At 39.7% G+C, this 17,234-nt stretch overlaps 9 protein-coding genes across 9 annotated transcripts; 7 read left to right on the forward strand and 2 right to left on the reverse strand.

Moving 5' to 3' along the window:
- Nucleotides 1–19: 19 nt before the first annotated feature.
- Nucleotides 20–688, reverse strand: LRP1 (Lrp1p; the record flags this gene model as incomplete). The annotated part of the gene is made up of 1 exon (XM_002496838.1): nucleotides 20–688. One exon carries the CDS (start codon nucleotides 686–688, stop codon nucleotides 20–22), a length of 669 nt encoding a protein of 222 aa, XP_002496883.1.
- Nucleotides 689–808: 120 nt separating this feature from the next.
- ZYRO0D10340g (uncharacterized protein) lies at nucleotides 809–1,258 on the forward strand (the record flags this gene model as incomplete). The annotated part of the gene is made up of 1 exon (XM_002496839.1): nucleotides 809–1,258. One exon carries the CDS (start codon nucleotides 809–811, stop codon nucleotides 1,256–1,258), a length of 450 nt encoding a protein of 149 aa, XP_002496884.1.
- A 125-nt stretch (nucleotides 1,259–1,383) lies between these two features.
- On the forward strand, nucleotides 1,384–2,694 carry PEX3 (Pex3p; the record flags this gene model as incomplete). The annotated part of the gene is made up of 1 exon (XM_002496840.1): nucleotides 1,384–2,694. The coding sequence occupies one exon, from the start codon at nucleotides 1,384–1,386 to the stop codon at nucleotides 2,692–2,694; it is 1,311 nt and encodes a 436-aa protein (XP_002496885.1).
- Nucleotides 2,695–2,851: 157 nt separating this feature from the next.
- On the forward strand, nucleotides 2,852–3,361 carry SKP1 (SCF ubiquitin ligase subunit SKP1; the record flags this gene model as incomplete). Its single annotated transcript, XM_002496841.1, has 1 exon — nucleotides 2,852–3,361. One exon carries the CDS (start codon nucleotides 2,852–2,854, stop codon nucleotides 3,359–3,361), a length of 510 nt encoding a protein of 169 aa, XP_002496886.1.
- A 411-nt stretch (nucleotides 3,362–3,772) lies between these two features.
- YSP2 (Ysp2p) lies at nucleotides 3,773–8,185 on the forward strand (the record flags this gene model as incomplete). The annotated part of the gene is made up of 1 exon (XM_002496842.1): nucleotides 3,773–8,185. The coding sequence occupies one exon, from the start codon at nucleotides 3,773–3,775 to the stop codon at nucleotides 8,183–8,185; it is 4,413 nt and encodes a 1,470-aa protein (XP_002496887.1).
- Nucleotides 8,186–8,591: 406 nt separating this feature from the next.
- On the forward strand, nucleotides 8,592–9,605 carry ZYRO0D10428g (uncharacterized protein; the record flags this gene model as incomplete). Its single annotated transcript, XM_002496843.1, has 1 exon — nucleotides 8,592–9,605. One exon carries the CDS (start codon nucleotides 8,592–8,594, stop codon nucleotides 9,603–9,605), a length of 1,014 nt encoding a protein of 337 aa, XP_002496888.1.
- A 133-nt stretch (nucleotides 9,606–9,738) lies between these two features.
- On the forward strand, nucleotides 9,739–10,108 carry SAE3 (Sae3p; the record flags this gene model as incomplete). Its single annotated transcript, XM_002496844.1, has 2 exons — nucleotides 9,739–9,854; nucleotides 9,943–10,108. 2 exons carry the CDS (start codon nucleotides 9,739–9,741, stop codon nucleotides 10,106–10,108), a joined length of 282 nt encoding a protein of 93 aa, XP_002496889.1.
- Nucleotides 10,109–10,506: 398 nt separating this feature from the next.
- Nucleotides 10,507–13,965, forward strand: IRE1 (bifunctional endoribonuclease/protein kinase IRE1; the record flags this gene model as incomplete). The annotated part of the gene is made up of 1 exon (XM_002496845.1): nucleotides 10,507–13,965. The coding sequence occupies one exon, from the start codon at nucleotides 10,507–10,509 to the stop codon at nucleotides 13,963–13,965; it is 3,459 nt and encodes a 1,152-aa protein (XP_002496890.1).
- Nucleotides 13,966–14,046: 81 nt separating this feature from the next.
- YCG1 (condensin subunit YCG1) lies at nucleotides 14,047–17,163 on the reverse strand (the record flags this gene model as incomplete). Its single annotated transcript, XM_002496846.1, has 1 exon — nucleotides 14,047–17,163. The coding sequence occupies one exon, from the start codon at nucleotides 17,161–17,163 to the stop codon at nucleotides 14,047–14,049; it is 3,117 nt and encodes a 1,038-aa protein (XP_002496891.1).
- Nucleotides 17,164–17,234: the final 71 nt, after the last annotated feature.

Here is a 17,234-nt window from a genome sequence, read left to right on the forward strand (position 1 = left end):
AAAGGGCTGAATGTACGATCTATCGATTCGACTTGTTGACTTTGCCCTTTGGTTTTGAAGATGTGGAAGGCTTAGAGACTCTATTCGATTTACCTGTCTTTGTGGATGAAGCACCTGAGCCCTTGGTAGATTTGCCATGTTGATTCTTTGACTTAGATGGAACAGTTTCAGATTTACCCTTGGTCCTGCCTGGCAAATTCTTCTTCTTAGTACTGACATCTACTTTATCCTCTTTATCCTTGCTACCATCATCATCAGAGGAGTTCGTATCGTCCTTTGATTCAAATTTTGTATGCTTGCCTTGGAAGTTAGCCTGTGATATCGATGGTGTTAATGCTCTGTTGATCACTTGCTTGGCACGATTTTGTTCCTCATGTTTATTCTGTTCCTTTTGTTCTTCACTGGAATCCAATTGCTTAGCACTATCCATGTACCTCTTAACTCTAGCCAACTCTCCCATCACTGACGACATATCTCTGCAGTTCAGCACTTTCATATGGGCAAACATCAATGAACTGAGCAAATAGGCGTATGTATTGGTCAAATCTAACCTCTGTCTTTCATCGCTCAACAGTAATAACTGTTCATCGAGACTCTTGGCATTGAGACTCTCTAGCAGAGGTCTTAAATCTTGCAGCTGACGATCCAGATGTGCAATATAAGGCTTGAATTTATTGATATCCTCCATTAGCCACTTTATTCAGTTACTTCTTGATTTTTTGATAGTAGTTGTGGTATAAGCTCATCTCATCTCATTAATGAAAACTTTTCAATACATAACAGAACCCTAGTAATAAAAACGAACAAGATGCCAGAGGACAAAACGGTTTCAAAACCTGTGCCGGCACTCCAGACCCACGCCAAGAGACTCTGTAACATTGCTACTAAATCCTCTGAAATCAAGTGGACTTCAGAGGATAATTTTAAGTTACAATCGTTAGATGCACAATTGGTAAAGTTATTGAGTGAGTACGAATCACTTCTCAATGACAAGAATAGGTCGATTATCGCTGCTGGCAGAGTTGAGAAGCCTTCATTTTCACGCTCCAGCTTCTATCATAGGGAACAACCTTGGGATAAAAGCCATTCATTTCGCTTAGCACCACCACCAGTGACCAACAACAGTAGTAGAACAAAGGCCTCTCAAAGATCACAACAAGCAGATGCCAGACTCTTGCTAAGTAACTTACCGTTGTTGCAGAACTTGAAAAATCTGCAACATCTCAATAATAACGCCAACAGGCGTGATGGACGATGATTGCATTAAAACCTCTTGTTCTTCTCCACACTTTAAAAGCTACCCGATCGAACTTCGTACTCTAACTACTACTACGTACCAGGAGAAAGGAAGGCAGGTAAAGGAGTTCAAGGTATTCAGTAACGATGGCTACTCCAGGCAATGGAAGAAGCATTGTGCGTCGACACAGAGGTAAAATTGTGTTCTCACTAGCGATTTTCGGGAGTTTGGTTACAGCAGGTTCAGTGTTTTTATGGTTAGTGAAAAGATGGCTCTACAGACAGCAGTTGAGACTTACTGAGCAGCATTTCATCAAGGAACAAATTCGTCGTAGATTCGCGCAGACCCAGGAGGACTCCCTGTATGCTCTTTACGAGTTAATCCCTGTATTTTCCTTAGTTGTCGGTAGGAAGTTGGATTTGGAAGAGTTGGTTATTGCATTGAGAGATAAAAAATTGAACAAGATGGGTAATAGGGCTTCTGATGATGGCATTTCCTCAGGTATTAGCACTAGTGTAACCAGCAATGGCGCACCGGGCTCACTTCAAGGAGGTGGAGAAACGAGATCAAAGGCAGAATTATGGAATGAATTGAAAACCAAGAGTATAGTGAAACTAGTTACCGTTGCATACACCGTCTCATCACTGCTGCTGTTGACCAGATTGCAGTTGAACATTTTAACGAGACGTGAATATTTAGAGACTGCCGTAAAGATGGCGGTAGAGAAAGAGGGTAAGGACGAGGGATTAAGCAACTGGTTCAAATCAATTTGGACAGATGCCCATGCAAACTCTTCAAACTCTTCATCAACCACGTCTTCTTCATCCTCAGGAAACAGCAAAGCGTCCTATATCAACGAACAGGCATTTCTATCATTATCATGGTGGCTACTTAACCGTGGCTGGTTGGAATACGAAGCAGTGGCACAAGAGTCTGTAGAATCAGAATTCGGTAGTCTATCCCCTCGCGATACTCTATCCTTGGAAGAATTCGGTAACCGTCTCACCAATGTGTTTGTCAACGTCAACGAGAGAATTCTCAAGAGCTCTAAATTACAGCAGGCCTTGTTACCATCGCGTCAGATGGAACTATTCGTTCTGCAGCAAACTTTAGATCCTGAAGCTCTTGGCGTGGTTCAACGTGATAGCACCATTCTTTCACAATTACTAAACGAGACTACTCAATGTATTGAATCTACTGCGTCTGCTGTCGTATTGGAATCACTAATTAATGAATCGTTTCAATACATCATGACTCAAGTGGAATCCAACACTTCTACAAAGAAACGCAGCGGTCAAGGCTATCAGATCGCAGTTTTTTCCATCGCATGCAAGGATTGCTGCACATCGGTGCTCAAGAGTGGTGTAGTTTCAATGGACAACGAACTTCTGTCACGTCTAGATACGTGTCCGCAGCTGGAAGATCTAAGCGCAAGCGTTTACAGTAATTTCGGTTAAGTTTTTTAGTCTCGTCACAATTTACGTCCATGTTTAATTCTTAGAGACTGGGGTCAAAGCTCCACCAACTTTAAAAAGCTTTGACCTTAAAGACAACCGTAAAGATACAATCAGCCATAAGAAAGATTACGGGTGGAGGGAAGAATAATAATAAGTAATGCCAGAATCACAAGTAGTGCTTGTCAGTGGAGAAGGTGAAAAATTCACCGTTGATCGTAAGATCGCAGAGCGTTCACTACTTCTGAAGAACTATCTAAACGATATGCATGATAGTGTTTTAGACGATAGTGATGAAGATGAAGATGTTGTGATGCCAATCCCTAATGTACGGTCGAGTGTTTTACAAAAAGTTATCGAATGGGCGGAACACCATAGGGATTCCACTTTCCCCGATGAAGACGATGATGATTCTCGTAAGAGCGCTCCTATGGATTCATGGGATCGTGAATTTCTCAAAGTAGACCAAGAGATGCTCTACGAAATCATCCAAGCTGCCAATTACTTAAACATCAAACCTTTGTTAGACGCAGGTTGTAAAGTAGTTGCTGAAATGATTAGAGGCCGTTCTGCTGAAGAAATCCGTAGAACTTTTAACATTGTTAACGATTTTACACCTGAGGAAGAAGCTGCCATCCGTCGTGAAAATGAATGGGCTGAAGACAGGTAGATAGAAACATGAATAGCTAGTAACAGATAATATAACATATCGTACGTTAATATAATACTCCATACAGCATCGATGAGCTCTGCTCTTCCTTTTTTGTCAGTCACATGCTACGGGGACACATCCTACTGCTGCCAAGTTCTTATACCAAAGATACTGGTAATTGCCAATTGGTACTGAATAGAAAATATAGAAACATTGCTATCTCTCCTGCCATTATATTACCATCATTTGGTCAATTATAGGTGGTTATTGTTGTTGTTATTGGTGCACTAGGGATTAGTTGGTATTAGTTTTATAACGGTCCGGGGATTCTATTTAGGAGCGACTACAACAAATATATCGATAACAATAGCAGTAACGAGGACCTTAGTAGAGTTTGAACGGTCGAAGAATTGAATTTGAAGAAGTACTATGGGTCTTAAGAAGATGCTACAGCATCATAAGGAGAAGCAGCGGGAGAAGGCTATCAAAAAGAAAGCAAAGAGAGGTACACAGGGTAGGAGTTCACTATCACTGGTTAGAGGCGATTCAGGTGGTAATGACATTGCAAAAAGAAGAATTACTACAGAAGTGGCTGGACCAGGGAATCCGAATGGAAGTAATAAAGCTGCAACTGGTGTGAGAAGCTCTCATTCCGAGAGATCTGAACCTGAAGTTTCTAAGACGAGTAGTGAAGGCACAACTACTGACCAGCCAAACAGTTACAATAGGGCCAATGAAACATTCAACATACATGTCCCTCTCGACTTAAGACATGAGAGTACTAATGCCAAGAGCATAAGGGATTCAAATAAATATGATATGGTTCCCCCTAAAATGCATGATCCATCGGTAACTTCACCTTCTTTTCCCACAACATCCCGTGTTGCAGGTGCTTCTAATAATCAAGAGAGGCCAGCTAATTCTGCTCCTGCTGCTACTAAGGCTAGTGGTGGTTTGCAAAAATCTGCAACGACTACTACTCTCGAAACCAATGGTGGTGGTAACAATAAAAGTAGCGATGCACAAGATCACGGGATTTTCGGTACCATTATGTCAATGGCACATAATGCAGCTGTTCACATTCCTAAAATTAATGAAAGTACTCCAGATTTAGATTCACAAGGCAGCGGCTTGAATAGCCCATTGATTAGCCCCTTGAGTAGTGCTGCACCAAGTGTGAAAACCAGCCCTGTACTCAATAACCATTCGGGATCAAGAGATAGAGTTGCCCACAAAAATCTTGGTCTAGAAGAAGGGGCACCTGTGGACGGTAATACTGACGGCGTCCAAGATAGTAGTGTAATTCATAATCCACCTGACACTCCAGACACCAAGAACAAAACTTTTTTGCGTAACTTGGATCATTTACTCTCATCATCTGGTTCTACCGAGGGTGGGAATACTAACAAAAACGATACCGCCAACAATAACACATCCAATGAAGAGAATGTATCTGAAACCCCCCAAACAGATAGTCTCAGAGCTGGACCGATGAGTAGATCGAATACAAAACACTCATTGAGACAGCTTGTTGAGAGATCTGACGCTCCAAAGCGTAATCTTTCAGATGGCAAGGTTAAGTTTGAGCCTTCTAGCGGTAAGCAACCGGCCAAGGCTACTTTTGGTAAAGGCGGGTTAAGTTTAGATCAATTTGACGATCCTTCCTTGCAGGGATCTACGCCCGAACAGACTCCGAAAAAATCACAAGACTTTATCAACGATAGAACCAACGGTGAAAATTCATATACACAAATTCAATTACCACAAATTCACGGTGCCACAGAACTGGAAGATGGTTATGATTCACATGGTTTTAAGAGACAACATGAGAGAAATGGCAGCAGTGCTAATTTAACGGTACCTGGACCTAGATCAATTTCAGAGGCAGATTTATCTAACCACGGAAGAAGGGATCGTGCTTTTTCCACTTCGGAAAGAAAACATTCGGGATCTTTATCACCAGGTGGTGCTGAAGAAGGCCTACGGAATTCAAGATCTTCATTGGGATTGGATTATAGTGCTGCTATTGAACCATCAACCGCTGGTTTAAGTCCAAGTGGTGAGAGGAAACCTCGTAGGGACTCTAAAAAGTTTCTGAAAAGGAGGTCTTTTTCACCTGCCAATATTGGCATGAAAGTAATTCCTCAAATATCTTTGAAAGGTCCTATGAACAAAGTGAGAACAAGTTCCGATTACGTTACAGGCGTGGCACATTTCGCCAATGCCACCGGTTCCGGCGTCACTGGTTTAGCTGGTGGAGTTGCCAGTGGATTGAGCAGTGGTTTTCCTAGATTGAGAGCTTCTACATTTGGCTCTCAAATGGATATTGATAATCCTGGCGCTGTTGTCGGTAATACCGTTGAACTAAGCAACATCGAATATGCGAGCGAAAGGAAAAACCAAGAATTTCACAATTTGTTTAAGGAATCAGTAGGTTCTGATGAGAGGTTGGTAGCAGATCACAGCTGTGCTCTTTCCAGAGATATTTTGCTACAAGGTAAAATGTACATCTCTGATCGTCAAATTTGTTTTTATTCAAATATCTTGGGTTGGGTCAGTTCCGTTTTGATTCCATTTGAAGAAGTGGTTCAAATCGAGAAGAAAACCACTGCAGGCATTTTCCCCAATGGTATTGTTGTTGATACTTTACACACCAAATACGCTTTCGCTTCATTCATTTCTAGGGATGCTACTTTTGATTTAATGACTGACGTTTGGAATCAGATCATCCTAGGTAAAAGGCATTTGATTGTCAATAACTCATACAACGATGGCGAAACTTTATCCAGTGGCATGAATGGCGGCAAGACATCTGATTCTAGTGATTTTGAAGATGAAGATGAAGATTCCATAATGGACAGTGATCATCGTGTTTCAAGTGATGGGGATGTTGAGAACGAAGATATAGGAAACCATTCATTCGGACCGTCAACACATCCCCCCACCACGGCTGACTATAAACCGTCTGCCAATGAGAAAATGATCAACGAATCCATTATCAATGCACCTTTGGGCAAAGTAGTTAATGTGATGTATGGTGATGACGTTTCCAATTTAGAAGCAATATTAAAGGCTCAAAAGAACTACGAGTTATCACCTATTCCAAATATTATGGGAACGAAAAAACGTGAGTATTCTTATACAAAACCAATTCCTGGTAGCTTTGGCCCTTCCAAAACCAAATGTCTAATGACAGAAACCTTGGATCATTACGATTTAGAAAATTACGTGAAAGGTGTTCAGATCTCCAAGACCCCAGATGTTCCTTCAGGAAATTCCTTTGTCGTTAAGACAACTTTCTTATTTACCTGGGCCCCAAACAATGCTACCAAATTAAATGTATACGTTAGCGTTGATTGGTCTAGTAAGAGTTGGATTAAAGGTGCTGTAGAGAAAGGTACTTTTGATGGTGTCACTGATAGTTCAAAAATTTTAGTTCAAGAGTTGACCACCCGTGCTGCGAAACCATTGACTGGTGCATCAAGTAATGGTGGTGGTACTATCAAGAAAAAGGAAAGACAATCAGATGTTGGTGAAGAAGTTGTGGAAGACTTGCCTAATTTGCCTACACAAGGTCCAGTTACCCATCCACCTACGAACAATGGCTATAAGAAGGAAAAAGACGACGTGATTGTAGACCCTAATGCCAATATCCAAGCACCTTTGGGTACTGTATTTTCACTACTATTTGGTGATGATACTGCTTATTTGAAGAGAATCATCGAAAAGCAGAAAAATTTCGAACTTTCCGAAATACCTAAATTCAGCGGCAATTCTAGGGACTACAACTATATCAAACCTCTGGGCGCTGCTATTGGTCCTAAGCAAGCCAGATGTTATATCACAGAAACGATTGAAGAAAAAGATTTTAACAGCCATGTCATGGTGAGGCAGGTTAGTAAATGTCCCGACGTTCCCTTTGGTAACAATTTCGCAGTTCACACTAAGATCTACCTCTCATGGGGGCCTCATAATTCTACAAACATGTATGTGGTAACCAGTATCGCATGGAGTTCAAAGACTTTATTGAAGGGAACTATCGAAAAAGGTTCTATTGATGGTCAGAAAGATTCCACCAAAATTATGATAGAGGAGTTGAAGGATATCATTGCCGACGCCCCTGTCAAGAAAATCACCGGCAAAAAGTCTAGCAAATATAATAAGCACCATGGTCATCGTAAGGGTGTCTCTGCCAAAAAATCTGTTGATGAAAAGGCTCGAAATAAGGGAGAAACCCAGAGTTCTGCCGATGGGGCTAATATTGGAAACAAAAACAATGTTGAAGGCAAAGGTGGTATTCTTGGGTTCCTTATGTCAGTTTTCGAAAATTTCGATATTACTTCTCTCAGGGGGATTATCACCATTTTGGCATCGACTTTCTTCATCATTTGGTTCCTACGCCATTTATTGTCTGGTGGTTATAAACACGAAGTTCAAATCATCAAACCTGGTCGCATGTTATTAGACGGCACTGAATATCATTATGTTCCTAGCATCAAGACGCTCTACGAAGTTTACGAAGAAGATGTTAGGAAAAGTGGTAAAGGTCGTTATCAGTACGGTAAACCCGATGAACATGACGTTATCATGGAAGCCGAAGGTAATATTTGGAACTGGCTACTGGATCGTGCGAATGCAACGGAACCGCTTACGAATCACGTCCAAGGTCAATACGAACAAAAGGTCCATTATTTAAATAATCACAGTGCGCATAAACTTCAACAGCTACGAGAAACGGTAAGGATAACGGAAATGCAGTTGGAAAAAATGAAGCATGCTCTAGAAAACCACAATAATCTACTGAGTTTAGAGGATACATCAGTGCAACAACAGAGACAATAATGACAATTTTTTTTTTTCTTTTTATTTCTCACTTTCATTAAATTTCCCAGAAAAAGTTTCTTAAATCATCATTCCCCGGTTATTATTCACGGTTACTATTATTACTGGTCCTAGTTCTACTCCATTTTGTTCTTGTTTTGTTATTACACCATTAGCATTATCACGGCTTTTTATTGCTCTCAGCTTATTTTAGATGTACTTCTGGATGTTATAATATATATACTTTTTATAATGTTACCAATAGGTGCATTTATCGGTAATTATTTTTCTTATTTTCAACGCGTGCTCGAAAAATCTTCTAGAAGCAAGGGACAAGTGCTAGAGAATACACTATTAAAATTACAGTTAACATATCATCAATAGAATACAGCTTTTATATTCTTTACATAACCAATATTAACCAAGAATGACAGAACCAGCACCAGGTTACAGCAAAATTAACTGGCTCTATGAGATGTACTATGGGTTTAGACCCAATCAACCCAAGTTCCTGCCAAAGGACTATCCTGACCTTACCGGCAAGACAGCCATTGTTACTGGATCTAATACTGGTATTGGTGCTTCCGTAGTTCAGCTGCTGTACGAGAAGAACTGTGATGTTATCTCAGTGGTAAGAAATGAACAAAAAGGGTTAGCTGCTAAGGAAAATACTTTAAAGGAATTACCAAATTCTAAAGGTTCTATCACCGTTGTTGGTGGATGTGATTTCCTTGATTTGAATAACGTCAAGCCAACAGCTCACAAGGTTATCGAAATCTTAAACGGGAGACCATTAAGCATTATTATTCATAATGCAGGTCTTATGGCACCTGTCAACACTGGTACTTCTGTTCAAGGTTACGAAGCAATGTTCTCTACCAATGTAATGGGTCCTCAGTTATTGCAACATTTCCTTGATCCTGTATTTTTGAAAAAAGATGACCCTTTGAAAAGAATTGTTTGGGTCAGTTCTTGTGCTCATCTAATGGGATTCAAAGAATACGGTATAAATTGGGAAAACCCAACATTCGAAGGTGTCCCCATCAAACAAAGACCTCGTAATATGACTTTGTATGGTCAGACAAAGGCTGCCAATTTGTTGCAATCTCACGCTTGGGCACTAAAGCACGCTGAAGCTGTGGAAAAGATTGGTGCAGTTTCAGTGGCTTGTTTCCCTGGTAATTTGAGGACCGAATTGACCAGAGATTGGGGTTTCATTAATACAATTGCTCCTTATTTCTTGGGTACATCCCTTCAAGGTGCTTACTCTGAACTATACGCTGCCTTGTCCCCTGATTTGACCACCAAGGATCATGGTGCTTACGTTGTTCCCTACGGCGAAGTTCACAACCCAAGAGAAGACATTACTGCTGCTTACAAGAACGGCTCTGACGCTAAACTGTACCAAATGGTTGAAAACTGGATCTCTAAGTATTTCTAAGGACTTTTTTTATAACTTTCCAAATATATAAATAGTGAACGGGTTCCGCGCTTACAACTTAAGCTTTTATTAACCACTGGTAAAAGTGGCAGAATAAACAAAACATCCCAAAGAACCTTCGAATACATCTCTGATGTCTACTACAGTTCGTTCAAGCATCAACAAGAAGCAGGCAGAAGTTGAGCAGCTGAAAGCTGCAAGAGATACACTTCTCCAGGAGTTCCAAAAGCTAAGCGCCGAGCTCTCCATGTATGTGTAAAACAAGACAAGCAGTGAAATTTTTTTAAGAAAATGCTCTAAAGGACCACATACTAACAAAAAAAAAATTTACAACTAGTCAGTCTCAACCTAAGGACGTCGTTAGCCTCCACATTCAGAGACTTAAGGAGTACAACGAACTAAGGGATACAGGTCTGAGACTCACTCAACTGATAGCTGATGAAAAAAGATGCAAAGTCAAGGAAGTATTTGAAGAGATGGGATACGATATGATAGATTACTGAGTGGCTAGTCAATGGATGGTCTAGCTAATATACATCTACCATCAATAGGAATTTAAGCGCTCTTCGAGACTATACCTTAAAACGGCGCCAGAATCACGTGGTATGATTTTATTGGAATTCCGAAAACTCTAAAGAAATTGAAAATTGGCTTGAAACCAAAAATTAAATGAAAAAAAAAAAAAAAAAAAAAAAATAAAGGTAGCAATACATCTTACAAAATAGTGCCAAGATCTGGGGTATAGATTCAAAGCCGGAGATTCAAATAAGAGTAATAAAAGGTGGGAAGACATTAGGAAGTATATCTAGTTCCTTCATCTTCACCAGGGGTAGAACTCGTTAGCCTTGAATAGAAAAGAAGACGACGACGACTAAAAAGAGGGCGAAAGAGCTCAAGGGAGATGAGGCTTTTGCAGAGGGCTCTTTTTGTCATCCTGTGGATAAATCTGTGTCTAGGGTTGGATCTATGGCCTCAATGGGCTAGTGGGAAGCTTATTCGGGACGAGAGTCAAGGCACTGAAGCGGCTTCACCAAGAGTGACTAATGTTGAGTACTATACAACGATTCCTACAGCTCTTCGAAGGAAAGGAGCAAGACAGGATAAAGTGGCAGGATCTACTTTACCGACTGGTACCCCTGTCAGATGGAATCAGACTCCAACGTTAATATCGCATAATGGCTCTTTAAAAAATGATCTGAAATATGTCAGTGGTGGTAAATCTGCGTTGATTCCTCGTCAACACGAGAGGGCTTTAGAGAAAGTTTCATTAGCGGGAATCCTACTAGCGACTGATGTTGAAGGTGGCCTCCACGCCTTGAATAGAGACAACGGTCAACTATTGTGGTCGATCGATTCTTCTCATACAAAGCCACTCATTCATGTCGTCGAGCCACCAAGAGCACAGACTAAGGAAACTTTGATCATAGAACCTTATGGCGAAGGAAACATTTATTATTTCAACGTCTACCAAGGCCTACAAAAATTACCCGTATCGATAGCTAAATTAATTGCGTCTTCACCAATGCATCTTAAGACTGATATTGTAGTTGATGATTTTGGTACAGTTGTAGAAGATGAAAAAATTTACACGGGGTCTAGATCTACCGCCATGTATGTGATAGATGCCACTAAAGGTGATATACTTTCAGCGTTTGGACCTGGTACGGAAAATAAAAAATATAAGAAGGATTCTGATATTTGTGCCACGAGAGGCTTGGAACCAGAAGGCTGTAAAAACGTGCTCGTAATTGGTAAGACAACTTACCATTTAGGAATACATTCGCGGGACGGAACCACTTACAATGTTACCTATTCTTCGTGGCAACAGAATACTCTTGATACTCCACTATCATCTTTATCGTCTTTGACTGGTGATAATACTTATATCGCTTCATTCAGAGATAGGTCGTTGCTAGCAATCAATGCGGATTTTAAGATTGCTAAATGGGTTTCTTCCAACTTCCCAGGGATCATAAACAGTATATTTGACATCTTTACAGATGAAAATGCTGGCGAAAACATTATAATACCACATCGTTTCACTTCTCCGGACGAAGCAAGCTTCCCCAGAGGTAAAGTTTTCCTGAGTCAGATTGAAAACGACTCTTGGTTTGCTCTATCTGGTGAAAATTATCCCTCTTTAGTGGAAGCTGCCCCCACTGCCAAATACGGCTTAAGCGAAAGATGGAGGGCACCCTCATTATTCTACAATGAAGACCTTTTCGCTACAGCGGTTACAGGTGTTCACACTTTACAGAACAGAAAATTCGAGGAGATCTCTGATATGTCGACAAGCAGGAAACCTTTAATATCAGTTCAAGAAAGGGAGCCACTTCTCCTTGAACCTTCCACTTCTAATTTACCTTTAGGATTGGAAGATGATAGTACTTCCCGTAATATGGCACTTGAAACTTACATCTCACCAGAAGAATTGGAAGCCTATAGATTGAAGGTCCAAGAACAAATTGCTCATGAAATAATACAACAAAATCAAGGATCCTTTATTTACCTCATGGGGAGACTGATATACCGTGTGATAGAGAGTGGGTTAGTCTTTTTATTTGCCTTGTTTGTCCTAGCATTCCTACAAAGGTTTAAAGTTATACCGCCCTTACACATTCTTTTTGAAAAAAGTGGATTAATCTCGGTGGAAGACATTAAAGTGGATAATTTAGAAATTAATGATGAGATGAGTAATGAGAAAAGACCCACAGCCAATAACGGTACCGGTGACTCTGAAGAAACTCTCAAGATTTCTAGAGAAAGTACACCTTCTACTACCGACAATCCCAATTCTCCAACAGATGATGAAGAAGAGACTGCTTTGAAAGTGGAAGATGAAGTGACTCTTAAAGGAGGAGAAGAAGGTACCACAATAGTAGAGAAGGAAAAGAAGAAGAGGAAAAGAGGTACTCGGGGTGGTAAAAAATTGAAGAAGAAACAGTCTTCATCATCTCAGGCGGTGGAACAAATCCGTGCCATAGGAACCATTCAACTGGAGAACGGCTTGAAAACCCTCACAGTATCTGAGAAGATTTTAGGTTATGGTTCCTCTGGTACAGTGGTTCTTCAAGGTAGCTTCCAAGGAAGACCAGTGGCTGTAAAGAGAATGCTTCTTGATTTTTGTGATATTGCCTCACAAGAGATCGACTTACTCACAGAGAGTGACGACCATCCAAATGTGGTCAGGTATTTCTGTTCCGAAACGACAGAGAAATTTTTATACATTGCATTAGAACTCTGCAACTTAACTTTGGAAGAGTTGATCGAGTTGAAGAAACCATCCGAAGGATTCCAAGCTACACTCAAGACTTGGGATCCCATCAACATACTATATCAAATCGCTTCGGGTGTGTCTCATTTACATTCATTAAAGATAATCCACAGAGATATCAAACCGCAGAATATTCTAGTGGCTTCACCAAAGAAAGTTATTGCCGCTGGTTATAAAGCAGACAACAACGGAAACCTTAGGATTTTAATTTCCGATTTCGGTCTCTGTAAGAAGTTAGAGGCAGATCAGTCTTCATTTCGCACCAGTCTTTCTAATGCTGGCGGTACTAGTGGATGGAGGGCACCAGAATTATTGCATGAATCCACGAGGAAATTGATTGAATCTATGTCTGTTTATGACAAAGATAATGACGAAGACAACGAGTCAGCTACGAATTCAATTTACGATCCTGCTACAAAACAAAGTTTGACAAAAGGTATTGACATTTTCTCAATGGGTTGCGTATTCTACTATATCCTTTCTAAAGGAGGTCATCCATTTGGCTCTAGATACATTCGCGAAGCTAACATATTAAAGAACAACTACGATCTCTCAGGATTAAACCAAACTCTAAAGGATAGATCCCTAGTATTTGAAGCCAAGGATTTAATTGCTCAAATGATTCAAATGAACCCCTTAAAGAGACCTTCTGCCCTAAGAGTCTTGAACCATCCACTTTTCTGGTCAAATTCGAAAAAATTGGAGTTCCTTTTGAAGGTCAGTGACCGATTCGAAGTTGAACGAAGAGATCCACCAAGTGAACTATTATGCAAATTGGAATCTCATTCGAATCAAGTAATACCGAACAATGATTGGACTAGTAAATTTGATAAAGATTTCATGGATAACTTAGGAAAATACAGGAAGTACAGCGGGGAAAAATTAATGGATCTTTTAAGAGCACTGAGAAATAAATATCACCATTTCATGGATCTTCCTGAAGATTTAGCTGCAGTCATCGGGCCGGTTCCCGATGGGTTTTACAACTATTTCATTAAGCGTTTCCCTAACTTGCTTTTGGAGATTTATCATGTTGTTCAAGAAAATCTCAAAGATGATCAAATTTTATGCAATTTCATTGAATAGTCAAACATACAACAACCAAATATATAATACAATTCACCTTTAATGGCATTTAAGCGAGCATTTTCTCTTAACGATTAATTCTCAGGAATGAGAGTAGTCTGAAGAACCATAATTATGTGACAAATTTGCAGAATTCGTCTTGGAATTGCCCGCAGTTGAAAGATCTTGTGTTTCCCCGGACATGTCTACGTCGCTATCCTCTTCAAACTTATGTGGTAGATTAGAATTTTTACTTTGAGACTCAACAGACATACCACTCGTGGACGAATCCATTTTCTCGTTACTACTATTGTTAGCATCAATAACCCCCTCTCGCTCAGATCTCGTTCTTTTCTTCCCAGATGACATCTCAGATTCTTTAGATTCATCGGCATTTCTGAAGGAAGCATTTTCTTCTCCATTTTCCTCAGGTATAAAATTCTCACTCTGTTCATTTTCTTCATTGAGATCCGTAGGATGGATAGAACTTTCCAAAATCTGCGAGTATTGCTCATCTAACGAGTCATCATCATCTTTACTGATGTTTGATTTTTCACATGCTTCCTCTTTAACCTTTTCTAGTGCAATCTTGAACTTTTGCAGGGAATTGAGACTAACCGTGTCTAACTTTTCATTCTCTACAATATCATCCAAATGTTCCCCCAATTCTTTCAAGAGTTTATAATCTTGTCCAGATGCGATGAATGCAGCATTGATATTCGTCAAAAGCATCTTCTTGATATCTTTTCTCTCGATTTTGGAAAAGGCTTTCGAGAAATCCAACATAAAGGTGAGTTGCACATTATCCTTTGCAGCCTCTTCTTCTGATCGATTAATTAATTTCCTCGGATCTGTCCAATGTAATAACTGTTGAAAAATGATATTAGGTTTGAGCATAGCATCACGGTCAACTTCTTCATCTTCATCCTCTTGTAAATCCTCCCAAAGCATACACAATCTCAATAAAACGTCAGTGGCTATCTTTGCCATACGTTCTTGATGTTGGGAATGTGAAAAACAGTAAACTGGTATACAAAAGGCAAATGCCTGGATAAGTGGTTCATTATTAGAATTAACTGGAGAAAAATAGGAAAGGACTAATGTCTCAAATAAATCATCGTCAGTGAAAACGTCAGCCAAAAAAAGTTTACAGAGGCCCTCAGCGGCAACCACTTGACAATCCGGTAGATCATCATTTTTCAAAACCTTGTAGAAAATTTTATGCAAAGAAATGGAATCCACTTTACCTTCACCATCAACTACTCTGCTGCCATGAACCGAAAAGATATCAACAATCACCTGTAGTGCGATCTTTTTCAAAGATGCATTTCCCTTAGAAACGCACATACCAAGAATGTACATGCTTTCTGTAGCTAGTTGAACATCAAGTAGACAGCATAATCCGAGATTTCTCACACCAAGTTCTCTGATCTTTGGTTCGGTGTTCCTCACAGCTGGTGTGATCAAACTGTCTATCAATGAAGTAATTAGAATATTTTGTTCTAATGACATATTAACTAACTCCAGCATATGTGAGGATCTTGTCAAGCAAACCACTACAGTCTCTGGTCTAGCTTTTCTTGGAGGTTTCAAATTTTTCACCAATTCTTCCCTTGACGTGACACCATTATTTACTAAATTTTCAACACTCTGTTGGAAGGATTCTATTGCATCATCATCATCGTCGTCGTCATCGTTTTCCCCTTTGCTTGCCTCGTCTTCTCCCTGTTCTTTCTCCTGCCTTTCAATATCATCATCCCTAAGATCGTTAATAATTTCAATTACCATTGTGACGAAATCACTCTCATTAATGGATAAACTCTTAAGAACTTGCAAACCAATTTTAATAAGAGATTCTGGAAGCTCAAAGATACTAAGCATGTTTCTCACTACAGTCAACATAGATCTTCTACCAATTTCATCACTGTAATCATACTCCTTTGATATAATAAGCAGTTGTTCAATGATGAATTCAACATGAGATCTCTCTAAATCAGACAAGGCATTTTTTTCCTCTTCCACTAAAATCTTTTGCAAGTAAAAATTCAAGGAATCTGCTAACTTCGATGCCTCTGGGAAGTTGCTCTCGATGATTTCATGTAAATTATTATCAACACAGTGAGTATAAAAGCAACGCAACAGAAATACTGTCTCGACAGTAAACTCTCTCCAAATATTTTGCGGAAAATTTAATTTGGGTATTATATCATCTCTAGTCTGGAAAAGGCACTCCATAGCTTTATCTGCTACCGAAGATTTAGTGACATTGAGTTTTTCCAAAAATTCGATAATATCACCACCAAACATGTTTAACCAATCGTAGGAAAGAAGCCTATTACATGCTTTTCTCACACTCTCTTCTCTATCATCTAATCCCCATTTGATTAATTGATCCATTATCTTGAAATCTACTTTATCGAAACATTGACCACTCATTTGTTTCAAAATTCGACTGTAAACCAATCTCCTATTAATTAGATTAACATCTCTTGCCCTCTCTAATATATAAGGCCTCGTCATCCGCATGTCCACTAAATTGAGCATAGATGCACGCCTTACCTCCGCAGATGGGTCATTCTGAATTAGCGACATTAATTTATGAATGGCGTCTTCAGGATCATTTTGCTCTATTACTTCCTTTTCATCATCATCTTGAAATTTGGTTAAACAAAACACAGCTTGAATTCTCACATTGGGCTCTTTGTCATATATTCTTTTATTCAAGGACCACGTCAATAAGTTGTAAAGAGATTCATCTATTTCACCTATGTTATCCATAATCACCGCTAACAGTTGAACAACTCTATACCTCACATTTCTATCTTTACTTTCAATTCCCCTCAGGATATGCCTAACAAAATGATCCACAAATCGCGAATAAACTTCACCGTGTTCCGGATCTAGCTCTCCACTTTGATTGTTCCTAGCTAATTCTAATTCTCGATCCAAGGACGCTACAAATGCTGCCACCAACTTCACCAGTCTGTTCCCTACGGGTTCACTTTTCCTCAATGGCAAAACCTTAGTCACCAACATACTAAACCAGTAGTTAAATGCAGATTCATAACCACGATCAACGGCTTTAGTTTGAATCTTCTTCAAAACAGCAACGTGCTTCCTATGTCCTGCATAGGTCGATTGTGCCTTCTGGAAAACGTCAGCAATCGAATGGAATATCCTCATATTCACATCATCAGCGGTTTCTTCTGAAATATCCATTTTTTTTGATTCCTATCTACGCTCACTGACTGATGATTTTTGGTATAGTGTTTGTAGACGCCAATTGGAAG

The sequence above is a fragment of the Zygosaccharomyces rouxii genome (assembly GCF_000026365.1).
Source record: "Zygosaccharomyces rouxii strain CBS732 chromosome D complete sequence".
Taxonomy (NCBI): domain Eukaryota; kingdom Fungi; phylum Ascomycota; class Saccharomycetes; order Saccharomycetales; family Saccharomycetaceae; genus Zygosaccharomyces; species Zygosaccharomyces rouxii.